We start from the raw sequence: 24,745 nt of genomic DNA, 5'->3' as shown, positions 1-24,745 counted from the left end.
TCTGATTTGATTTGATTTTTGCTAATTTTTATCTCTAAGGCGCAACATAGCTTCACCCAGAAAGCCCCTGAAGAGTGCAGGAAGCTAAAGTAGAAAGGCCCAGGCTCACTGGTGGATGCTAACGTGAGCCTGTAGCGCCCTTGTGTTTCGCTCCGGAAGCTTCGGACTCTCTCCTTCTTTAGATTCTCTGCGTTTGATTATTCGGTCGGAAATTAATTTGTTTTGGTATAAACCCAAAGATTTGATTCAAATGGATAATCGCTGGCTCAGATCATAAATCGATCCAACGGTGAGGGCGGAGCCCTGAGGTGCTCCAGAGTTGAACCATGGCCTTCTCTGCCGCTTCTCGCTCCAATCTCCCCACCTCTTCTTCTCAATCCTACGGCAAGGTCCTCTCTCTCTCTCTCTCTCTCTCTCTCTCTCTCTCTCTCTCTCTCTACATATATGTATGTATGCATTTGCGTGTGTGTTTGTAGGTTTAAATAGCCATAACTTGCGTTTGGTTTGCGTGAAAGTAGAAGAAGAAAGTAAGGAAATATGGTGAGTATGAATGAAATTTTGGTAGTGGCTAGTTGTTTGCTGCTCATTAATTTCCAATTGAAGTAAAAGCTAGGGTTTATAATGTCAATAAATGAATTTTTTGGGAGCTTTTTGGGACATTAGGGTTTTATGCAAATGGCAGGGGTTAAGATTACTGTGGACAAAGTTGAACTGTTTTGGAAATTGATGTGTTCCTGCAGCTTGGGTCTGTGATATCGGTTAGCTATCATTGTTTTTTGCCATGCAGTGTGATTTAATTGCTTTTGTTTAGGAATTTTGAATGCGAAAAACGCTTTGTACTTTAATGCTTGGTTGGTTTCTTATCAGAAGAGTAGTTACTTATACGGATGCAACATTTTTGCAGTTATGCTCCCTTAGGTTCAGCAGGAAGCAGAATAAAGTAGCTTTTTTAACTACCACAAAGCGAAAAGGTTCTTCCTTGAGGATTATTAGATCGGTCTTAAATAATAGGAAGTCGAGCATTAGTGGCAATGGAGCATCGGAACCTGCAAGGATTCTTCTTGAGAGGTTGTTTGCACAGACTCAGAAACTGGAAGAACAGATGAACCGAAATTCTCATCATCCTCAGGATATCCAGCTAGGTTTTAACCTTGAAATCCTGGAGTCTGATCTTCATGCTGCATTGGCAGCACTGAAGAAGAAGGAAGAAGATTTGCAGGATGCTGAAAGAACGGTTTTCTTCGAGCATTGTGAATTACACCGCACAAAGGAGGAGCTGGAGCAACGGGAGAAAGAAATTGCTGCAGCTTCTTGTAGGTATGAAAAAATAGGGGAGGAATTGAAGCAGGCTAATCTCGGCTTAGCTTCCCAAGCCAGGCACATAGATGACATAAAGCTTCGGCTGAGAGAGAGAGATCAGGAGATCGCGGCTGCACAGTCCACACTTTCTTTGAAAGAAGAGGAGTTGGACAAAATGAGAAATGAATTGCTGCTAAAGAGTGAAGAAGCTGCTAAGACCGAGTCTGAGCTTAAATCCAAGTCTCACCTGCTGAATGAAGCCAATGAAGTGGTCAACAGACAAGCAGTTGAGGTTCAAGGACTCCGGAAATCTCTACAGGAGAAAGAAGAAGAATTGGAAGTTTCTCAGATGCAAAGGAAACTTGAAGTGGAGAAGCTCAAAGTTGCAGAGGAAAAGTTGGAGAAGCAAACAATGGAGTGGTTATTGGCACAGGAAGAACTTAAGAAACTAGCAGAGGAAGCATCTAGACATGCAGGAGAAACTAATGAAACTTTAGAGGATTTCAGAAGAGTGAAGAAGCTTCTCGCTGATGTGAGGTCTGAGTTGGTTTTCTCTCAGAAATCTCTGGCTTCCTCTAGACAGAAAATGGAAGAACAAGAGAAGCTTTTGGAAACTCAATGGGAAGAGCTCGAAGAACACAAGGGAAGTGTTATGACTTACTTAACAACTTTGAAAGATGCCCAAATAGAAGTACAGAGTGAAAGAGCAAAGCTTAAGGTTGCAGAGGCTCAAAAAAAGGAGCTTGAACGGGATTTATCCATGGAGAAGGAGCTTATGGAAGAGTTACAAGAGCTGTTGAAGAAAGAGAGATACTCTCTGCATCAGGCTATCAATGGGATTTCTTCGCTCCAAAAGAAGCTAGACAAGAAAAATGCTGACTTTGGGAAAATGCGTGATCTTCTTCAGGTTAAAGAATCAGAAATGGTGGAGGCTAAGCTCGAAATTCAGCATTTGAAATCTGAGCAGGATTCACTTAAGCTTATTTTGGACGAAAAAGATTTGGAACTTTTAAATGCAAGGCATAAGCTTGAGGAAGTAAACAACGAAATTGCAGAGCTGAAGATGCTTTTGAACAGTAAAGAGGACCAGCTTATTCAAGCAACTACTATGCTCAAGGAGAAAGACGAACATGTAAACACAATGCAAAATGAGTTGAATGACACAAAGCTGAAATATTCAGAAGCTGAAACTGTGGTAGGACGGATTGTAGAGCTCACTAATAAGTTGGTTATATCCGTCAAGGATGACGACTCCAATGCACCCAGAATGTTTGATGACATGGGCCAAGACTTACTGCAGCAACTATTGGAGAATCCAGCTGATGATTTTAGGTTGCAGATAAAACAGCTTGAAACTGAGCTTGAATTAGCAAGGGACAGCTTAAGAACAAAAGAAATGGAAGTCCTAGCTTTTCAGAGGGCTCTCACAATCAAAGATGAGGAACTTAAGATGGTTCTGGGGAGATTAGATGCAAAAGAAAAAGAAGTAAAGAAAATGAAAGAAGAGGCCGAAGATGCTAATGATCTGAGAAAGCTATATGCTTTGGCACAAGAGAGATTAGGGGAGAAGAGTATCGGAGACTTGGCAATCGAGAAGCTTCAAATTGAGGCAGCCCAACTGGAAGTTGAAGCAGCAACCAATGCACTCCATAAACTTGCAGAAATGAGCGGGGAATTTTTGCATAAGGCTAGCTTGAGCATTGAGGCTGATGCTTATACCACCATCTTACTGCCAAATGGTTCTGATCCCAGCAGAAGTGCGGCGGAGAATGATGAATGTTTAACGGAGGTTACAACAGAAGTTTCCCGGATTTCGGCTTTGACCGATCAGCTTGTGAAAGAGGCTGGTATTGTTATAAGAGCAGGGCCTGCAGGGCAACAGAGGTAATTCAGAAGCTAGTGACCTGATCTCGTGTTCTGTACAGATATCCAACTGATCTACTTTCTTAGATTTGGTAGAAGTGATTGTTTGTACCACTCACCACCATAAATAGCATCTAATGTCGAGATGTTAAACGTTGTATAATATGACTTATGAGTTGTATAATATGACTTATGAGTTGTATAAAATTTAATTGGTGTTTTCTTATTTTCAATGTATTTTTTAAACAACAAAACGACTTGCTTTGAACATAAAACACAAGATGGGAAGATGAGCACCAAACCAAAGGGTCGATAGAGATTCCTGTTCCTTGATTTATACTTGATTTTCTTGTATTTCAAGCTATTTTCTCTTCTTAAAACTTGAAAGGCAGCATGACCTTCAAGCGATACAGGCTTGTTTCACATGGAAAGCTTCGACCTTGTCCTTCGGTAGTTTCCAGGAACTAATACCCATAAAATTATGGGTCAAAGTTGAATACATTGCAGTCTTAATCACACAAATAAGTTTGTTAACATATTTACATTTTTATATACATAAAGAGCGAATCTGTTTGCCCCAAATTTGACACTGATAATTGTTTGTTCAGCTGCTCTCCAGCACGCAGAAGTTAAATAGTAAGATGCCCTATACTACCCAACAAACTAGTTACAGCAGATAAGTATGATTTACAGCAAACTTCACTAGCTCTGGGCAGATGAACTGTGCATAAAACTACCGAGCAAGACCTGTTGAAGTACCCTCTCGGAAAAGGATATTTGCCACGTTAGGAGGCCTCCATGCCGGATTGCCGGAATTCTGACCATCTGTGTGTTGATTCTCATTCTGTGCAGCACCAGTCTGTTGTTTCCTCACCTTGGATCTCCCCATTTTTGATCCAACAAAGATGCCTAGCTTCATGGCTGTGAATAGCCCCAATGCAACCAGAAGTGGTCTCACTGCCCAATGGAAATCCTCAAGATGTTGGTACTTCTTCACGATTCCCGGGCAAGTATTAAACGTAACCAATGCCACTTCAGCAGGATCAGCTACAAAGGTCGAGTTCTCATCCCCAAGAGTCAGCATTCCGGGGAACTTCACAATAAGGCACCCATTTGGTAGGATCCACGATATCCTCCCAGTAGCCCATATCCCTCCCCTCTTACGAGGCCATTCAAAACGAGGGCTCAAAACATTAGCTTTCAGCCTAACAAACTGACCCACACAGTAGGATTCTGCCATTTGAAACTCTGAAGAATTCCCCTTCCAGAGAGTTTCCAACCCTATAAATCCAACAGCTACATTACCATCGCGATTGATGGAATGAAGAATACCTACTGGTGAGTGTTTCTTGTCTTCTTTCTTCAAGCGCACCCAATCACCAGCTGCCAAGCCAAAAGTTACCCGCTCCAGTGTTGAAACATGAACCCGTAATGGGTCATGGATGCCATGAATCCTCACCAAAACAAACCCATGGTGATCTGTGTCACCTTCTACACCCACTACCGTGCCTTCTGGGACATACATATTTTCAGGTTTGCAGGAGTTTGCTGGCTTTCTGGAACGCACTGTGTCCCCCACTTGGAGATGATCCTTTGAAAGGAACCACTCCGTGTAACCAGTGCTATTTGATTGCTCCGTGATTGTTCTAGTCCCAAGACCAGTCCAGTCTCCACCACTGGAGATTGCATTCTGCAAGCTGCTAGTGTGGTAGAAATTAGTAAAAATGGGTACAAGCGGTGAACACTTCTATTTCACCCACCAAAAACAAGCAGCAAGCAGTAACACAGTTGATTATATAATTATATGAAGAGGGACATAAATAAGCATCTGCAAAATTTTGTGACATTGACCAACCCATTACAAAGGGTTTTTTTCAACATCTGCACAGATAACCCTACATGCATATTCTCTATATTAAATTATGAGATTTGAAATGTTGCCTGGGAAGTCATTTTTGCGAAATGTTTTTTTTTTCTTCCCAATTTTTTGCTTTCTATGCAATTACAGAAAGTTCATGCAATACAATGGCTTCCACAACCATATAATAATCATGTGATAACAACTTAATTAAGCAATAATATCAAAAACCTTGCATGATCGAATCTGGCTGGGCACAAGAACCAGCAAAGTTTTGTTTGTACTTTGTAAAGCACATGTGCATTTTCTTAATTAAGCAATAATAAAAAGACTGTTTATGGTGGACCTAAAAAGACTGTTTATGGTGGACCTAAAGAACTGCCTATACTGAAAAAGGTAACCACACTTTTAGTTATGATTCTAGATATATATATGATACAAACATAAGTTAAATCTTTCGAAGTGTATATGAATATGGTCCCACATAAGACACAACGAAGTGATTTCCCCTGCTCACATGTACCTTAAAAATCAATACTTCACACCATAAAACCTGCTTTGTATGCATATATTCTGATTTGGGTTATTAAGAACAATGAGGTTTTTATCAAGTACATGTATTAGAGGTAGAGTAGTTTGTAACCAATATTGCTTAACAAATCTAAATATGAATCATTCACTCTTATGATCATTCTCTCAACTTATATAAGCTACTTCAGCCAATATTAAACAGGCACTGTATATGCCCCCGACCTACAGCAAGTTATAGATCCCAACCCATCATCTGAAGAGCAATATATAAGTGAAAAGCAACCTAACAGGAGTACCTGCAACTACCTAGAAAGGCATCATTATATTCATCATCTCAAAAACTCAAAACAGGATATAAACATAGAAGAGACACATACCTTTTAAATACATTCAATATGTCCGTTATTAAAGGGCGACTCCTCAAGTCATACTCAAAGCAACCAAGAAGAAGATTCTCTATTGCAGGAGGAAGTCCACTTGGTATATGTGGTTTTTCTTGCCTTCTGACTACTGAATCAGATATTTCATCAACAGATTTCCCACCCCAAGGTCGGACACCAGTCAACAGTTCCACAATGCTGCACCCAAAACCCCAAGAGTCGGTCTCAAAGGATATTGGACCTCGTACTTCTGGTTGCCACTGTTCAGGTGCCATGTAGTTTGGCGTTCCGATCCTCCGAGTCATATCTGAGCTTATCAATGGAATGCCAAGCAATAGATAAGGAATACCAAAATCTCCAAGTATTGCTTGGTCATTTTCATTTAGAAGAACATTAGAAGGTTTTAGGTTAAGAACCAAGATCCCTTTGGAATGTAGTTCAAAAACCCCCGCAGCCAACCCTATCCCATACCTGTAACCAATAGCCCAAGTGAGAACTGAGCACCGAAAGCTTAGAAAAATAGTAAATTGAGGATTTTTTACTGTCTAATCAAGACTCAAATCACCTCAGAACATCAGAAAGTGCAAGCTTTCCTCCTCTGATTTGAGCCATTTTGTCACCAACTGATCCCTCATATAATTTCATTATGATGCATATCTGAGAGTACAAACCCGAATTGCTTTTAGCAAGCTAGAACTCATATATGTATGGAAATCTACTGATAGTGCTTCGAGTACAAAAATGTGACTCACCTTTCCACTGATTATTGAAGTTCCATGTAGCCAACAAACACCTCTTACTCCTTGACACTTACGGAACATATCTTCTAGTTTATCCAACACAATTCTCATGTTGTCTTCTTTAATTGGATGAAGCATCTTGATAGCCACCTCATGATACTCATCATAATCTTCAGTTGACTGATGATGGGTTGCTAACCAAACATCACCAAAAGGCCCCCGCCCAATTCTGTGTCTAAGTTTCAACTTTGAAGGTTCAATCCACGGACTTTTCTGGTCTGTAGAGCCTACGACAGTCCTTAGGTGATCAGAATCACCATCTAAAAGCTCATACTCAAATGAAGCTGACGGTTGGGCGGCGACAACTTGTTTAGCCATTCCTCGATCTGAAGTGATTTTTGATCATTGCAAAATTTCTAATTGAGGTCACCATTAAAAAAAAAATTTAAACAAAATCATACAAATGAACAAGAATCCTATGATCTTCTAATTGCAAGGGAGTATTTGTCAACAGAGTTATGCCACTGAACAAAGGGCGAACTGGCACACTCTGAATCAGATATGCATGCCCTTTCATCTGAAAAAGTGTCAAACAATAATCTAAAAGCATATGTTAATAAAATTATTTTGAGCCCCCAGATCCTCTCCCCTCCCTGTTCATTTAGCTCAAAATCTCATATGACATTACGAAGCGTGACTGAAACGTTTTTACAGGAACACAAGGTAGCACTACTCTTACTACAATTCTCACACTTCATAACTAAGCATCAAAAGTTGTCTACCCTTACGTGCGGTTTAAAGGCACCAACACTTCATTTTCTTTCAGATTCTTCAATTTTCCCAGAAACCAAATGGAACATAAATAAAAGTATCCAAACTCCCTTTGGTTGCTGAGAAATCGGAGAAGCACAGATAAATTTACCCCTAGTAATTCAACTATTTCATAATTTTCTGTTAAACCCAATAACAAAAAAGCTGTATGGGTTCTACCCAATTTGATCATTCTATGATAATCATCAGACAGCATAGCATCCACATGAAAAATTTCTCAACTTTTCACCTGAAATGTTTCAACGGAACAGAGACTAAAAAGAAAAATTACAAATTTAAATAAATACACAAAAGGGTCAGAAGCATTTTTAGAGATAAACAATATACTCACTGAAACTGAGACTATGTTGTTGAATTCTGATGAGTTTGAGATTTCGACGAATTTAGAGAAAATTTACATGCGTCAGACTCAGAGAGAGAGAGAGAGATAGAGACTAATAATGGTGCATATACAGCAAATGGGAACTCCTCTAGTTGGGCTTGTAGCGGTGAAGTTGGGCCCCCTGCGAATCCGGAAGCTTTTTCTTTTTCTTTTTCTTTTTTTCCTTTATCAAATGCTGCGCCAAATTAGCCTTTTACAAAAGTGTGCACGCCAATAAACTTTCATCAAGCTTCTTCTTCAATCAATCTCTCTTGATCTTGAATATGGCAAAGGCAGAGGAGTTTAAGAAGCAATTAATGACAGGGAATTATTGATGTTGAATTTAGACTCAAGAAAAATAAAATAAATAAATAATTTGATTGTTGAATTGTTTTATTTTATTGGGAAACTAATTGGCTCACATCTGTCACTTGTTTTTTTAATTTTAATTTTCTAAATTTTTATAAACGGTAGTGATGGGCAAGCTACTCCTGAGAGAATTGCAAGTTTTGGAAGTGACAATAATGTTCAAAATGGTACTTTCATTTTCTTCTTCTGTGGCTTATTATGACTGGCTGAAAAAATAGAAAAATATTTTGTCGATTCATTTAATTGTATATTGTTTGCGTGCAAAGTTGTGCTTCGTCCCCCTTTAGTAAAAACTTCCTAGTGTTGGTCGTACGAGTTGTCAAAACAATTGTATATTATGGTTAAGTAAATCAAACACACTAACAGTGACTAAACACATTTGTCCATCACCATATAGATGGTTGTTTGACGCTTTGATACAAATGAGTCCTACATCACATCAGCGATTGGTAATTATTCATGCGTGTAAGAGTTTGGTCGTAACTTTGTATACAAATGAATCCCACATCATATTAACGATGAACAAACTTCCATGCGCACAAAACATTGTTCGAAACCACAGGCAGAACTATCCTATGGGCTACAGCCCACTGTAGCTGGCCCAGGAAGGTTTTGGGATTAAATAATTACTACATCTCTATACCACAATTAATCATATTAAGGATTGCATACTTTTCACTGACCTGCTTGTTTACACAAACACTCATTCTTTTATTTGGTCATCAATGACCAGATAAAAGCATCCGGCTTAATTTTTGGCCAAATGAATAATAGCCTTGGACTAAAGTCCAAATACTACTCCACATTGCCCATTTTTTATATATTTTTTCTTGTTAACCATGTAAAGGCTGTAACGGTAAAGCAAAAACGAAGTGCAAGAGCATCAACACCATCCATCGCTCCTGCCATTGGTCACCATGCGTGTGGCGATGAACATGTATTTGTAAAACTGTTATGGCTTTGCAGTCTCAACATATTTCAAAACACAAGTGATAGTTTAAAGTACTCTAATTAATAAAAATGAGATCGAATTCATATGTAAAGCATTGGACATACTGACTTGATCAATTGGTCTAATCCAATGTATGCTTAAATCTCAAAATTAGAAGATAGTCAAATTCCATAAATTGAGGTTAAAAAATATAAACTAGAGATGAAATAGAATCTCAGAATGAGCAGCCTTCCAAAGTAGCAATTAAACAAGTTGATTGAACCCTTAAAAAAAAGTGACAAATTCATAACTCTTTTTTTGGTCTAAAACAAATTCATAACTAGACAGTGGGAAAGGTGGAAGGGAATGGCCAAAATTGAAGTGACAGTCTCTATAGAGGTGAAATTTTAAAGTGAGTATGCTTCTTTTACTGTCCTATTTTCCTCACCCTAATCATCTTTCCCATTGCTACAAATCCCATGATTTATTTATTTATTTCTTTTTTGCTCTCCAATTATACAAATTACACTTCCCCCAAAATCATAAAGCAGAACAGAAACCCAGATTAGATTAACAAAAACATTATTATAATTACAAGTACAACGAGTGGCTCCCTTGTCAAAACCAAGTCCAAACAATAAGAAAACACAGTAATTCATTCATTTACCATTACAAATATTACATTATAATCATAGACACATCATCCAATTTCCATTCCCAAATTACCCCAAAGAGAAAAAGAAAAAAAGAGAGAGAAACAGAACAAGTCACTCACTCAGAGAGGAAGGACCTTCTTGACAATCTGGTCACTGAGATTGGCAATCTGAGAGTCAAGGGCCTTAATGGTCTCCTCCTTCTGCTCCTCCAACTTGTTCAAAGCCTCCTGCAACTCAGCCTCCACCTTCTTCCTCCCCTCCGTCAATTTCTGCTCTACCTCCCCCTGCGTCTCCTTCTTCATCTTGGTCAGCGCCGCCGATATCTCAGCCCTCGCAGCTCTCATGATGGCGATGCCTTGCTGCTCAAGCTGCTTCACCTCCTCCGAAGTGTCCTTCACGCTGCCCAGCTTCTCTCTGATCGCCGCGTCTCTCTCGTCCATGAATTTCCCGAGCGGGCTGTAGTAGAGCTTGTCCAGGGCCACCATGAGAAGCAGGAACTGCACCATTTGAATGGGGAGGGTGAGGTCGAAGTCGAAGAGGGCTGCCTTCTCTATCTCCTCCGCCAAGGAGGGCGGGGCCCATGAGAGGGAGGTGGCTGCGATAACGGAGAGGGACGACGAGAGGGAGAGGATTTGGGACTTGGAGAGTTTTGGGAGGGTTGGGAGTTTGGGGATGGAGATTTGGATTGGGATTCTGGGCTTCGAAATGGGAGACGGGGAAGGGGAAGAAATGGGTACTTTGGAGGAGGCCATGATCATGTTGGCCATGGCGACTCTGCTACTTTCTTTCTGGTTTCTGTTTGTTCTCTGGAGCTGGGATTTTGAAGAGTGTGTGGGATTTGAGGGGCCGAGAGTGTAAATCTTTGCAGAGAGGGCTATCTCATTCTTTGCCACACATTTTGATATGAGGTTCTGATGGATGGAAGAGTTGGATTGTGACTTGACCCACAGGAGCCTCTATTATTGTTGGATCCAATTCATGGGTCAAAAAGAATTTGACCCATGAAACACATTTGGCCCAAAATTAAATTCTTGGAATTGTCCTGGCCCAAATAGAGGCTGGATTAAAACAGAGAACTCTCATCAAATAATTACAATGAAGGCTTCAAAAAGACAAAACCCTCTCTCATGAAGAAGAATCAGTTGCATGTACTTGCTGAATTCCAAAATCTTTAGAGGTACAAGTTTTTTTTCTTTATCTTTTTTGAGGTGCTGTGAATGTGGGGAGTAGAACATCAGACTTTAAAGTGGCAAATGACTTGTCTCGTGTACGTAGGCCAAGTATAATTTTATGATATTCTAACCAAATTCTGGGCAGCAGGAACAAATGCATGTTATTTCCTCAGCACTAATCTATTCTCCAAGTATCCCTTCGACTATAGCGTTTATCGCGTTTTTCAAAACAAAGCCCAAACATCTTCCTAAACCCAACCAGCAACCCAGTGGCAATGCTTGGGGCACACGCTAAACTTCTTTTGGATGTGGTTCCTACAGCTGACAGCCTGGAGTATGGAAACCACTCTCCCAACAAGCTAGGCAGTGTGCTCTCATTGTGTTCGATAGAAACTTCACCATTACAATGCCTGGACTTTGGATTCTCGATGTCATCAGAATCATAAAATACCTCGTCATGCTGTTCGATGTCTCTGTCACTCTGCTCTTCCTCTTTGTCAATCGCTTCTATCTCTTCAAGACTAATTGATCGTGGTATTGACCTGCACATTATCGAACATATGAACTCAATACACAAGAAGGCTGGCCAGCAACAATGGTCCTTATCTGTGTAGGTGGTTCCATGTTTTTGTGCTTAAAATTCTTATAGAAGAGAAATGCCAATAGAAAAAGCCTCACGTCGTGTTTTGTTTCGAACCAATGAGCCCTTTCTTTGATTGCTTCTTTGTCAGGGTGTAGCTGATTGAAACATGCCGGACAAAATGAAGCTGCATGTACCAAACCAGACCGGTCGACATAAATGAAGAAAATTCCCATGACATAGGAGGCGTAGGCCAAATGAGGATGAAATACACAATTGTGTGTGACAAGGGCTCGATTCTTACTTCCCTTCCCCTTATTAAAAAAATTGAGGAGGGAAGAACAAAAATGCAACTATATTCTAAAGACGCATATGAAACCGAATATAAGGAAATACAACTTCTTAATGATGATAATTCTGTAATTCAACAACAATGAATATGCCTCAGGAAGATCAAACAAAACCAACTGTAGCACACACCAAAGGCTCAGCAAAATCACTTGGTGAAGCTTTATGCAGACCATCAGCGTGACATTAACCAAGGGGACAAAAGATATTTTAAAAACTGAAGGGATCTGCCACATACCTGATCACCATCTTTGATGCCATAATGTCTGATATGATCAGTTTCAACAACTAGCTTCTGAGCACCATAGCACAAGCAGAAATGCCCCCACACGTGTGGCCTAAATAAACCATATTTAAACAAGGAACATCACTAAGTGTTAATTATACATGATAAGAATCCAATTGTATAATGAACTTCTCAACTCAAGAGTATTAAAAAATGCAAGTTTCCATGGAAAATGAGCAACCTTATAATAGATTTTCTAAACTTCACAACTGAATACTAAGCAAAGACAAATTTCTGTGATTAATTGATTTTTTGTTTTAATCCAAAATACTTCAATTAAGGATGTGAAAATACCATGAAATTTTTCCTGGTCCCTTCTGTGGCATGTGACTAAAAACGGCCTCAACCGCCTGCTTCAGTTCTAAAACAGTGGCTGTCTTGGCAACTTCAATATCTGTGAAAGTGAAAATCTTAGTTCATGCAAGTCCTTAGAAAAAGGAAGGAAAAAACACCTCAATTCATCCAAATCCTCAACCCAAAACAAAAGATTGAAAAACACCTTAATCCATCCAATTCTCAGTCAAAAAACAGAAACCACGACAAGAACTTTAAAAAAAAAAAAAAAAAAGCGAGAGAGAGAGAGTCAGCTGTATTAAGGATTGAATTGGAGAACTATCAAGACAGCAAACTGCACAATACATTACCCTTAACCCCTGTTTAGTTTCTGAGAATAAGACAAGGAAAAAGAAAGAAGAACAATCAAATCCTACGAAGATTGGAAAAACCGTGTATATTTGATAATGTAAAATACTAAAATCTCTGTATAAGAAAATTTCCCAATATGAATAAGGAAACAAAGAAATCAAATCCGACATTGACCCTGAAAGCTTATTACGCGTAAAATTGTGTTTTCAGACCAAAAGAACCCACAATTGACATAAGTTGACTGCCTACATTCCCACAATTTTCTCAGCAAACAAACAAGCAGCAATGAGATTAACCATCTAGAAAGAGAATTACGGAGACAGATAGAATTCCTAAGCCTTTCCTAGGATTGAAACCCTAATGTAACTATAAAAAAAAGGCGAAAAATTTAGTTCATTTTCCAACATTTTCTCGGCAGCCAAACAACAGCACCAATGCACAACCTTAGAAAGTCAGAAAGAAGAGAAGAGAGAGAGAGAGAGAGAGAGAGAGAGAGAGATAGAGTACCGAAACAAGAGCCGTCCAATTTGAGAACGGAGAGTCTGAGAGGCTCCTGGGGAAGGGCAGAATATGAGAAGCTCTTGCGAGAGAAGCCATCAATGAGCAGCAACGGGACAAAGGGCAACGAATTAGAGCGGCGAGGGCGTTCGACGGAGGAAGGCCTAACAGGGACAAAATCGTCGTCGTCAATTCTCAGCGTGCTATAAGACATAGCTGTGTGAATTTCTCCCTGGCCCTCTCTCTCAACCCATGCCCTTATACCAAAAATGGAGCTACAGATTAACAATAAAAAAACCAGAAAAAAAGAGACAGAGAGAGAGAGGGGGAGGGAGAGAGAGATTCCTATGGAAGCAGAACACGCATTGTAAAGACGCTTGGGGCTTGGAATTTTCTAGGGTTTGGGCTTTCTGGGAGCAGTTTTGGAGCTTCTGTCGGAGGCAATTCCAGAAGGAAAAAGAAGAAAGAGAAAAAAGAGAACAGAGAAAAGCGAGGGAGGGAAAGAGAGAGGGAGAAGTTTTCCCTCTTTTTTTCCTTTTTCTACGTTTTGGTATATTGGTTTTGTGAGGCTTGAGAAGATTGCCAGTTGTTCAGACAAAAATTAAAATTAAAATTAAAAAAAAATTAAAAAAATAAAAGAAACTAATGGAATGGCAGTTGACGTTTTAACTCTTATGCGGCAGTACCTGCCGTCTTTAGGCGCCATCTTCTGTCCTCAGATTTTATAGAACAATTTTTTTCTTTTCTTTTTTGGTAATGGTTTTATAAGACAACCTTTAATTAACACACTATGATATTAATAAACTAATTTTTTTTTTATTAAAAAAAATTTTACTTTGCATTTTATTAAACAAATACTTGATTCCCTTTCACATATGTTTCATTTTTCTTTTTCTTCTTTAAACTATTTTATTCAATATATTATATATTGTATGTGCAATAACCATTTCAAAAGGATGAGTTGGGAAGAAGAACAATAGGGCTCGTTACCCTTGCATCCGATTTTGAACTTCTCTACAGATATTCGGTTTGTCCCAAAAATAAATAAATTAAATATAGCTATTCACAAATAAGTCCCTCAAAATTTGCTTTCATAGTTTGGAAAACACTTTAAAACACTATTTTTAAGTAAAAAACCCAAGAACCTACCCCTATGACTATGACAACCAATACCTATATGATCCAAGCGTTTGCTCTTATAACCTGTTTTGCTTCAACAAAACACACCCCAAAGAAAGAAAGAAAAAAACTCCTTTTGTTAAAAGCCTTAAAAGGCAAGAATCCCCATCCCCCAATATCATTTGTATTAAAAATAAATAAAAAGAAAGTGCGCATGTGTGACTGAAAACCTTGGAATAAGAAAGGCTCACAACGTCTAGCTTTTAAAAAAAAATATATTAGATGAGCAAGCAGCTCTCAATGCCAAATTGCCACCATTGTTTCTAACACCTATCCATATGGAAGAATAATTACAGGGCAAAAGTAGCAGGCCTAGTTTCCAGTTTTGAGTTAAATCCGCTGCGCGGAAATCTTCTGTATTAACAGTGTCACATCTCACTTCTAGTAGCCCCATAATCAAAAAATCAAAATTGGTGGCCGAAACAAGGGCAGCAGCAACTAATCATCTTCGGCGGAGAAAACCAGCCATTTGTTGAAAAGGTTACTTCCCTATGAGCTTAAAGTAGGCATACAATCCAGAGCCAAGGAAACCCAGAAATTGCCCAATAACATTCAACTAGCAGAACAAACAAAAAACAGACATCAATTTCTAAATAGAAAGAGAAACAAGTTCTTTTTTTTTTTTTTTTTTAAAGAATGAAGAAGAGCTTGCACTTACAATATCAAATGGAAGGCCACCGAATAGCATCCAGCCAAGTCCAATGGTAAAAAAATCCTACACCAGTTTAAGTCACCAAAACATATAAGAGCTTGAATAAAGATAAGAAAACATCGTACATAGGCTGCTAAATTATGTTGTAATACATCTGAGAAATAAATTTAGCCAAAACAAACCTTCAAGTTGCCGCAAATTGTCTGTGTGAGCGCTGAATTTAGAGTTGTGTTCAGGAATATGCTGTAATTCAAGAAGAATGCCAGTATACAGGAACAAAGCAAGACAGCCTGCCAAAAGGAGGAAGAAAGAAAAAAAGGAAAAAACAATGTCTCTCAATAAAACCCTACGAATTACTTGGAAGTTTTATTTAAGTACTGTAAGAAGAAGCAAAATAGGCATGGTATACTTGGGCGATTGACGTCAGTTGAATGAATCCATGAGATGCCAAGAACCACAAATGACGGTGTAAAATGCTACTTACAAATAGCATTGAAACTCATTCTGTATGGTTTCAAAACTTAAAACTACTGAACATGAAAAAATAATTCAAAGGTCCAAACACCCCACTTCCACCAATTTCAAGCATAATATATAACACTAATCCATGCAGCCCACACAGACAGCTGGAGGGAAAGAAATCAATGAAGCTCTACACGAAACATGGCAGATTTATCTTAAGTTCAATTAAATAGCTAACTGCAAATAAATATCGCACTGGAACAATATCATACACAGGGAACCCATGAACCAAACTGCAAGTAAAATGATGTTAACAGAAAATTACATAATAAAAAAATTGTCAAATACCAGTAAACTAAACCTTTCAATAAAAATGCAATCACTGGGGCATAAAGTGTACCAGAAGATAGCATATTTAAAATAAGCATGCATAGCTTATAAGCGAGCAAAACCACAATGCCATGCAGAAAATGCAGATAAGGCACATTTCAGGAGTAGCAAGACAACTTTCAAAGCGTTAAGTTTTATATTTATTAGCAGAGAAGAGTGCTGTTGGTAAAGAAAGTACCATAAAACCAGGTGAAAACAGATAAGGAAAATCGATTGTCGTCTTCAAGTCACCACGAATAAAAGTCAAAAACAGCAAAGCCGGCCCACATATGACTCCTATCATAGAGAAAACAGTACCATTTTATGTCACAGTTGGAATTTAATTAATGAAAACTCCTAATTATGCACAAAACCAAAAAATAATAATTAGAAAAATCCCAAGGACAAAAATTGAGTCAGGATGTTTTATCTAACCATTACACCACATAAGGCCAAAGCTATTAAGGCCACTGGATTTCCCTGAGAAAAAGAAAGTAACACTCAATATCTTAGAAACCTGTCAAGCTAATAAGGGGAAATGTAGTGAAAGATTTCCCAAAAGGATAAATTGTTAAAGTACTACCAATACGGGCTATGGTTGCAAGATATACTGCTGTTGTGATGTTAGATAAGAAAACAACAGCATAGCCATAGGCATCAAATGACAAATCCCGAGCTCCGGCAATGAATGCACCAAGAACGATCAGTCCAACACTGATAACAACCTTAAAATTTTCAGTTAAATGAGAAAATCAGGTAGATGGTCAATAAAGTAAAACACAAAATGCAGAAGCATTTTTCATTACATTCATTCATTCATTCATGGCATAATGTAAAACTTTCTCACTGGACCAATTCACGACCATAAAGAAAAGTACTGACAAGTCAGCTTTCACAACTTTCATCCAATAAAAAAGAAACCATCCAATTCTTTTTGTCTATCTAGAAGAGCAGATGATCTGTACATTATTAACATCAGCATATGAAGAATAAATTATAAACAAAAGGGCCATTTACCTTCGAACAATAGGAGATGTATATCTTTGGCCAGCCAAAATATACTCCATAACCATTGTAAATACCACAGTAGTCCTCCTGAGGGTGGTGTACATGGGAACATTTACTCCACGGACAGACTCCATGGAGGCTAGCTTTCAAGGATAAATAAATGAATGGGCAAACATTAATCACAAATACAACTAAGAAAACTATTGAATAATAGTTACGAACCAAAACAATCTAACTAAGAGGAATCAATGCATCATTATGTTTCCTTTCACAAAAATGTTATTTAAAAAAATAAAAAAAAAGAGCATGCGCGACATTAGATTGCACAATGCATACCATGTACAGCAAATAGGCTCCGGCAAGAGGAAGGGTTTTCTTCAATGTCTTTAACGGTACAAGTGTTGTGATATTGTCATCAGAAATGGTCAAAGATTCACCTACGGTGAAAGAAATCATCTTCCACCGTCTCAAGGCATAGAGAAAACCACATGAACATATCATCTGCAGTAGCAACCAGAAGGTCAAGTTCAACTCACGTAATCAGAAATTTCAATGCTTTCTGTGTCTGCTCAAGGCTGTTTGGCCCGGCTAACTTTTTCAAAGGATGATTTCGCTTAAAATTTCACTAATTAACTTAATTCTCAAAACATGAAAGACTACTGTAGGATTCAGTTGGGATGGTACCTGAAAGAGTGTGATAACATTTGCACTCGGAAATTTATAAGAAGAGAGAGCTGCTTTGTTGAACATCACCAATAACACTGCACAAAAAAATGGGAACAAATAACTCAACAAAAATTCAAAATTTGAAAAACTATGCCAATCCCAAGTAGAAAAATCCAAATTCATAACAAAACAAAATCAAGCACAGACTTCGCCAAATCGTATTCTGAACCCAGTAAATTATGGCATACAACAGCTCCCAATTTTCTTCAAACTTTTTGAAATCTGACTTTCATCTCTTAAAACTTGAATTTTTAATTTTTAGGAACAAAAAGCTTCACTATGCAGCATCAAATTGCAGGCTCCGTAATTTACCTGCGCAGGCCATGTAAGAGATTGCAGCGTAGGCTCCACGTCTGGTCATGGCGGATCCTCTGAAAAGCTTCTCATCGTTATCGTCTCCGACGAGTCTCTCTCTCTCCAGGTCTCTTGGAGAATCCGATACTGGCAGTATCAAATTCTTGCCCGAACTCGACGCCTTCAGAGACATCTCTAGTCTCTCTCTCGCTCTCTCTGAGTCTGTGGTTGTGATCAGAGAGAGAGTTCAACGTTAGGGAAGAGGAACGATGAATTCAATTCAAATGTGAGACAAAGCTCATCTGGGGCGGGTCGAAATGGCCAGGTCCGATTATGACACAGTCAAAGCAAAGTCGAGTAAATTGGGCTCGGATCCAGTGATATTTGGATCCGGTTGAGGTTGGGGCAGGTGAGTCGGGTATTGTACGGGTCAACTCGGCCTGTCTGAGACTCGGATTGTGATTTTTTTTGTGTGGCTCAGTTGGGCTTTTCGTCGTCAAGTCAATGGATATTTTTGGCTGTTTTGCTAATTTGATGTAGTTGACCCGGCAGGCAATGGCGCGTTTCTCCACTCCACCACTACAATTCAATTCATGGAAGTTTCTTGCGGGGAAAATAAAATAGAAAATAAAAAAGAGAATATTCCATGGTCTACTTCTCACTGTTTCTTTCTTGCGAGTAAAATTCCAGTTTGTCTCACACTTTGGAATGTCATGTGAGTCGCACATGAGTTACATGTGATACACCTTATGAGTGGCAGATTCATGATTCGAAATCTGATTGGTGAAATTTACATTAAAAATTCAATGTCATGAGTGAATTTCATTAATAAACATAAAAAGATACACATAATCAGGGGGACGTAATAAGTCTTACCTTTAAATACATTTCTATACATAAATAGGGTTAATTACTCAAATGGTTCTCAAACTTATATCTTATTTATATTTTGACCCTTCAATTAAATTATTCATTCAAACGGTCCATCGACTCTATATTATTCAGTCTATTGGTCATACTATTACATGCTGTCAATGTTGCAATTAAATATAAGGGTAAAACTGTACATAACCATACTATGTTCCTCAAATAGGTGATAAAGTGGTGATACATATGTGAGAAAGTAGTGATACAATGGTGATATAGTGGTGATACTGTAGTGATAAAGAGGTGATAGAAAGTCTAGGAGAGCAGGCTCGGGTTGTATTTGTACTGGTGGAGTGATCCGTGGGGCTAATGGCAATTGGATCTGTGGTTTAGCTGCGAATTTAGGCAAGGGGCAGATCATTGAGGCTGAGCTTTAGGGCTTGTATTTTGGGCTGCATTTGGCTTGTGATAAAGGTATCTCTAATCTTCTTATTGAGATGGATGCTGCAGTTGTTGTTTCCCTTGTTCAGCAAGTTGGTACCTTGAGTTGTCATTCTCTTGCTGCGTTAGTTTAGAGCTGTTGTGTTCTTATGAGGCGTATTGGCAACTGTTACCTTGCTCATGTTTACAGAGAAATGAATGTTGTAGCTGATCGTATGGCTAATTGGAGCCTTAACTTGGATTTGGGGGTTAGCTACTTGGATGAGGCTCCGTCTTGGGTTAGCTCCTTTTTGGAGGATTTTTTTTTAGGAGTTGTTAGGCCTCGCTTGATTTGTTCTAGTTAGTTGTTGTTTCTTTTTGGGGTTTGTCCCTCCTATCTCATAAATAAATAAAAAAGGTGATAGAAATTTCTTTTTGTGTTTACCTTTGGTTTCTTGTTTTGTTTCATTTCTTATATTTTTCTTTACTCATTTCTAGTATCATAATTATATTTTACCATTGTCCTATTAAAATCTCTATGCAGTCCCGCATGATCTCCTTTGCAAATGCCAGACTATTTAGATTTGAAGTGATGTGGATGCAGCACAGAAGTTTCAAAGATTTTGTGACGCAAAAATGAGGGCTGACTCCTGGTTATGCTCTTGATAAGTCTTATGGGTTAAATGCTCCTCTAAAACAATGGAACAAAAATATTTTTGGCCACTTGAAACGAAAGAAAGCTCTTATTCTAGCTAGATTGGCTGGTATTCAAAGAGCCTTATGTTAAAGAGCAAATAGGTTTTTGTCTCAATTGGAGGATTCCTTGGTACTGGATTATAATGCATTGCTTGATGTTGTATTAATAATTGGCATGCACAAATTAATGTGTTAATCATCCTATTTAAAATACCGCAAATGTACGAATCTATTGGAGTATAGATTTGTAACTACGGGATTGTTCCAACGAGGAACTGGAGGCTTATACAAAGTTCTAGTTTGAGTACGTAAAGAACACTTATTTAACACAACACAAAGGTAAAATAAAATTAGGATACAAAACAAGAAACCAAAGGTAAACACAAACAACAATTTCTATCACCTCTTTATCACCACTTTATCACCTATTTAGGGAACATAGGACAGTTATGGATGGTTTTAACCTTACATTTGACGGCAACATTTACATAATGTAACGGTAGGACCAATTGACCGAATAATATAGAGTTGATGAACCATTTGAACTAATAACTTAATTGAGGGACCAAAATGTAAATCGGGTATAAGTTTGAGGACCATTTGAGTCATTAACTCTACATAAATAAAAGCTTAGCACCACCCAAAAAAAAAAAAAAAAGACAACAAATTCCTTGTTTTCTTGGGGTTCAATTTGTGATCTGACATAACAAAGGATAACCTATTGAATCAAAAATCCCAACAAAAAATAAAATAAACTCTCATAATAGCATCAATGCCTTTAATTAAACATTAACATACCAACAACAAATCAAACATTTCAACAAAATTCCTAAAATCAAAGACCTAATTAATTTCAACAAAATCCTCAAATTATAATTCATTCTTAATTAAACTATAACGCATAACTTCTAACCTATTTAAAATATATTAGATTCAATGTTGTCATATACAACATCTTAAAATTAAGGCAAAAAGTCACTTTTGGTTCCTGTGGTTTATTATTTTTGCCACTAAACGTTTCAATTTCAAGCAATTCAAGGACAACTCTCAATTTCTGTCAAAATTTTTTAACTTCCATTACTTGTGAAGGGCCAATTCGGTCAAATTATTAAAAAATTCATTCCTTTTTAAAATAACAAATACAAAATGAAAAAAATTAATAATAAATAACAAAAATTCATTCCTTTTTAACTCCCGTGCCCTCCACCTCCCATCATAACCACCATCTAACAAGCCACCGCCCAATATCACCCACCCAGCAACCAACCCTTACCACCCTCTCACCACAAAACTTCTCAAGACACCCTACCTATATCTCTGTCTCTCTGTCTCTCTGTCTCAAGTCCAGTCCAAAAAATTGAGTGCAAGCAAAAGACCACATTGCTCATAAATTATTACAATATGGCCAATAGATCTGCAAAATAAAATAAAATAAAATAAATAAAATCGCTCCAACCCAGCCCACCCACCAAGAACTACTCCTATTTCAATTTTATTTTCACTTCTTAGGGCTTATTTGATGGTGTTTTTGAGAAACAGAACTTGAAGTCGGGAAGGGTAAAATCTATAGCTATCTCCAAGTTATTAAAAATCGATTGATGAACAAAGCTGTATATTGGAGAATATCTAGTTTTAGGTTAGGGTGGTGGAGGGATGATTAACGGGCTTTGGTGCGGTGAGGTGGAAGGCCAAATCGGAGAGAAATAGAGGGATGAAGGCGGTCGGTGCACTGTTGTTGGGTTGTCGGTAGGGATGGGGTTGGGGGTGGGTCACGGCTAGGGGTAGGGGAGGGGCTCGGGATAGGGTGATATAAGGTGGTGGAGAAATGAAGAGAGAGATATACAGCAGAGACGAAGGCTTCTAGGGATGGGAGAAGAAGATATATTTTTTATTTATTAATTTTTCCATTTTGTATTGTTTATTTTTAAAAGAATTAATTTTTTAATATTTGCTCACTATATTACCCATCCACAGGTAACAGAAGTTAAAAGAATTTGACAGAAATTTAGGATTTTTCTTAAATTGTGTCAAATTGAAATTAATGGGATGAAAATATTCAAACTGAAGTCATAGGGACCTTAGTAATAAGAATGATAAATCATAGGAACCAAAAGTGACTTTTTGCCTAAAATTATAAATGTATACGTGTATTTAATAGAAACCCAGTAGAAGAAGATAATTAAAGATGAAAGAAATTTTGAGTTATGCATGCATGTGGGTTGCTTTTTGGGTGGGCATAGGTTCTTATGTTTCACATGGTGGGCTGGACCATTACATGTGGGTATTTTTTTCTTTTTGAAAAATTTGGGGTAGGCAGCAGCCTATCTTGCCCTAGGCTTAGGACTGCTCTTGCCCATGAGACGGATATAGGTAAGTTTTTCTTTTTTCTTGCAACATTTTTTTTAAGTGTGGTTGATAAAAAAGTTTATGTCAAACACTTAAAAATTTTATAGTCTAAAGTGTTTTCTAAAAGCACTTTTAAACAATGCCCTAGCTTACATGTAGTACACTTGGAAAATTGGTCCTCTTTTTTGTTTTCCAATCTAATTTGACATGACATGTTAAGCTAATGGGTTGATATGAAACAACATGTTAAGCTAACGGGTTGGTACCAAACGACTTGTTATGTTCACGGGTTATTAAAGACCGTAATTTTTCGTGTGAATTCATGTCGTATATAATATTGCTAGATCTACTCACATGAGTTTTGTATATACAACCAATGTTTTATGTTCGATTCCTGCAATTGTTAATATATCTCAAGTTACAAAAAATAATAAAAGTACAATTCTGTATAAAAAATCAAAATCAAAATCTTATTTTATTTTATTTTATTTTATTTATAACAAGAATGAAGTTAAATGAGAAGAGGGATTCGAACTCTCACTTCAAGTGTGGGAATAAATGCTCATTACAACTGAAACTATAAACTCTCACGTACTTAACAGTCCATAAAAAAATTGTTGTGAATCCACATTTCTTTGAACAACCCATTAAAACTTGTTATCTATGCTCACTAATACGAGCAATTCTTATACAATCATATCATTAGTTTTAGGTAAAATTCATTTTTGGTCCTTCTAGTTTACCACTTTTATAACTAAGGTCCCTTTCAATTTGATCAATTTTGTCCCTATAGTTTGAATTCCAAGCAATTCAAGAACAACCCCAAATTTTTTTTTTTGGGTCAAATTACTCTAATATGAAGGGGCATTTTAATCCAAAACTACCACTCCCTCAGTAGCCCATACTGTAGCTTTTCTTATGCTTTCAAACCTCAAAGTCTTTTACCTTGGGTTTATGAGGAGAGGTTTTGGACAATGCATGGAATTAGGTTTGGAGTTTGATAAGTAACAGAGAGAGAGAGAGAGACAGAGAATGTGTGTGTGTGTCTGTGTCTGTGAGGGGAAAAGGTGGTTGTGGAGGGTGGGGATAAGGTGGCTGTGGGGGTGGCGAGCGGGTTGAGTTAGGAGGAGGAGGTTGAGATCGGGAGGGGGAGGGATGGGAGAAGGTGGTTGTCATGTAGTTGGAGGGGTTGCTGGGTGGTTGTGAAGGGGCTGTAAGTTGGAGTGAAATGCCCCTCCATATTAGAGTAATTTGAGAAAAAAAATTGGGAGTTGTCTTTGAATTGCACGAAATTCAAACTACATGGACAAAAATGATCAAATCGATATTACAAGGATTTTAGTGGTAAAAATAGTAAATTACATAAACAAAAAATGACTTTTTGCCTTAATTTTTATTACAAGAAGAAGAAAAATATATATTCCGTCTGATACACCAGAATGACCCTATCATCAACTCCATTCATTCATTCAACAAATGAAACTCACTGTTAATTCAGATTAACAAACTAGAAATCAGCATGGTCGTTACTAATTTGCAAAGACATTGACATGAAGGGGAGGCTCCTTTTTGTCCTTTGTTCTTGTTTTGGGGCCCACCTTCCTTCCACTTGCAGTTGCTTCTTTTGGCATTGATGAATTTCTTTGTCACTGGGTTTTTCCCTCTGTCCTCCTGCGTTTTACCTCTCCTCTGGTCCCCATTGAAGTATGAACAATGATGAAGGGTTGGCATCTTCTTGGGCTGAGTTCAAAGCTTTAATCATGATAGTTGAACACAAAACTTCAAAGAAAGATAAATCATTTTCACACACATATTGAAATGTTAAACGTGTAAAGATGACTCAGATTGTATACGCAATTTACTTCTTAAAACCCATTTGATGTGTAAAACAAAACAAGATGGTTAAAAGTACTTTTCTTGGTGCCCCAACCCCCCCTCACTGAAATGACCTTTTTGCGGCTGTTTGCAAGATTAGATTAAACCCTAATAATTAGCAAACGAATCTAATTATGAAATACAAGTTCACACTACAAAACTTATAATAATTAACCTTGGACTGCAACCTAAACAGAAAGAATCAAACAAAACTCGAATCAATTGTTCCATGAATTCAATGAGTCGGGCTCTCATACATTGATAATTTTATTAGTTTTAAAAACTAACATTATCACCTTATCAAATTCGTAGTCTAACAACATAAATTTTGTAATAAAACGTTACTTTCGGTCAACACAACATGGTGTAACCTTTTGAATTGTATTCTACATTTTGATCCAACTTGACAAGCTTTGGTTGGCTTGTTTGCTATGTATATTTACACGAACCTTCCAGGAAACCAAGTAAGGTGGTGGTGATCGTAATGTCCTCATCGCACATAG

At 37.9% G+C, this 24,745-nt stretch overlaps 5 protein-coding genes across 7 annotated transcripts; 1 reads left to right on the top strand and 4 right to left on the bottom strand.

Moving 5' to 3' along the window:
* Positions 1-3,414, top strand: LOC18788502 (golgin subfamily A member 6-like protein 22). Of its 2 annotated transcripts, none has more exons than XM_007225186.2 (2): positions 1-389; positions 905-3,414. In XM_007225186.2, the coding sequence occupies exons 1-2, from the start codon at positions 327-329 to the stop codon at positions 3,185-3,187; spliced, it is 2,346 nt and encodes a 781-aa protein (XP_007225248.1). In that variant the 5' UTR covers positions 1-326; the 3' UTR covers positions 3,188-3,414. The 2 variants fall into 2 exon arrangements, with proteins under 2 accessions (XP_007225248.1, XP_020411220.1); XM_020555631.1 differs by lacking the exon at positions 1-389 and adding an exon at positions 455-540.
* On the bottom strand, positions 3,617-8,225 carry LOC18788854 (E3 ubiquitin-protein ligase KEG). Of its 2 annotated transcripts, none has more exons than XM_020555633.1 (5): positions 7,834-8,225; positions 6,684-7,087; positions 6,497-6,588; positions 5,929-6,402; positions 3,617-4,859 (listed from the first exon to the last, which is right to left on the bottom strand). In XM_020555633.1, the coding sequence occupies exons 2-5, from the start codon at positions 7,047-7,049 to the stop codon at positions 3,896-3,898; spliced, it is 1,896 nt and encodes a 631-aa protein (XP_020411222.1). In that variant the 5' UTR covers positions 7,050-7,087; positions 7,834-8,225; the 3' UTR covers positions 3,617-3,895. The 2 variants fall into 2 exon arrangements, with proteins under 2 accessions (XP_020411222.1, XP_020411221.1); XM_020555632.1 differs by having other exon boundaries at positions 6,684-7,057; positions 7,834-8,224.
* LOC18788179 (ATP synthase subunit b', chloroplastic) lies at positions 9,711-10,935 on the bottom strand. The gene has a single exon (XM_020565825.1). It carries the CDS (start codon positions 10,584-10,586, stop codon positions 9,939-9,941), a length of 648 nt encoding a protein of 215 aa, XP_020421414.1. The 5' UTR covers positions 10,587-10,935; the 3' UTR covers positions 9,711-9,938.
* LOC18788720 lies at positions 10,880-13,966 on the bottom strand. The gene is made up of 5 exons (XM_020565818.1): positions 13,358-13,966; positions 12,500-12,599; positions 12,158-12,257; positions 11,670-11,758; positions 10,880-11,533 (listed from the first exon to the last, which is right to left on the bottom strand). Exons 1-5 carry the CDS (start codon positions 13,560-13,562, stop codon positions 11,167-11,169), a joined length of 861 nt encoding a protein of 286 aa, XP_020421407.1. The 5' UTR covers positions 13,563-13,966; the 3' UTR covers positions 10,880-11,166.
* LOC18790224 (putative UDP-sugar transporter DDB_G0278631) lies at positions 14,725-18,464 on the bottom strand. Its single transcript, XM_007222148.2, has 10 exons — positions 18,057-18,464; positions 17,703-17,779; positions 17,355-17,519; positions 17,028-17,161; positions 16,594-16,724; positions 16,446-16,490; positions 16,210-16,307; positions 15,362-15,469; positions 15,186-15,242; positions 14,725-15,083 (listed from the first exon to the last, which is right to left on the bottom strand). The coding sequence occupies exons 1-10, from the start codon at positions 18,229-18,231 to the stop codon at positions 15,009-15,011; spliced, it is 1,065 nt and encodes a 354-aa protein (XP_007222210.1). The 5' UTR covers positions 18,232-18,464; the 3' UTR covers positions 14,725-15,008.

Source organism: Prunus persica, chromosome G1, assembly GCF_000346465.2.
Source record: "Prunus persica cultivar Lovell chromosome G1, Prunus_persica_NCBIv2, whole genome shotgun sequence".
In the NCBI taxonomy this organism is placed as follows: domain Eukaryota; kingdom Viridiplantae; phylum Streptophyta; class Magnoliopsida; order Rosales; family Rosaceae; genus Prunus; species Prunus persica.
Note: the sequence above shows the minus strand (reverse complement) of the source record. Positions and strands in the feature narration are given on the sequence as shown.

Coding starts and splice junctions, on each gene's coding strand:
- LOC18788502 (XM_007225186.2), top strand. CDS start 327: ATGGCCTTCTCTGCCGCTTCTCGCTCCAATCTCCCCACCTCTTCTTCT. Junction 390..904: donor CTTCTCAATCCTACGGCAAG/GTCCTCTCTCTC, acceptor ACATTTTTGCAG/TTATGCTCCCTTAGGTTCAG.
- LOC18788854 (XM_020555633.1), bottom strand. CDS start 7,049: ATGGCTAAACAAGTTGTCGCCGCCCAACCGTCAGCTTCATTTGAGTAT. Junction 6,589..6,683: donor CTTCAATAATCAGTGGAAAG/GTGAGTCACATT, acceptor TTGTACTCTCAG/ATATGCATCATAATGAAATT. Junction 4,860..5,928: donor ATATTGAATGTATTTAAAAG/GTATGTGTCTCT, acceptor CCACACTAGCAG/CTTGCAGAATGCAATCTCCA.
- LOC18788179 (XM_020565825.1), bottom strand. CDS start 10,586: ATGGCCAACATGATCATGGCCTCCTCCAAAGTACCCATTTCTTCCCCT.
- LOC18788720 (XM_020565818.1), bottom strand. CDS start 13,562: ATGTCTTATAGCACGCTGAGAATTGACGACGACGATTTTGTCCCTGTT. Junction 12,258..12,499: donor GGACCAGGAAAAATTTCATG/GTATTTTCACAT, acceptor TGGTTTATTTAG/GCCACACGTGTGGGGGCATT. Junction 11,534..11,669: donor GGTTCGAAACAAAACACGAC/GTGAGGCTTTTT, acceptor GATAATGTGCAG/GTCAATACCACGATCAATTA.
- LOC18790224 (XM_007222148.2), bottom strand. CDS start 18,231: ATGTCTCTGAAGGCGTCGAGTTCGGGCAAGAATTTGATACTGCCAGTA. Junction 16,491..16,593: donor TGCAACCATAGCCCGTATTG/GTAGTACTTTAA, acceptor TCTTTTTCTCAG/GGAAATCCAGTGGCCTTAAT. Junction 16,308..16,445: donor TGGCCTTATGTGGTGTAATG/GTTAGATAAAAC, acceptor TCTCTATGATAG/GAGTCATATGTGGGCCGGCT.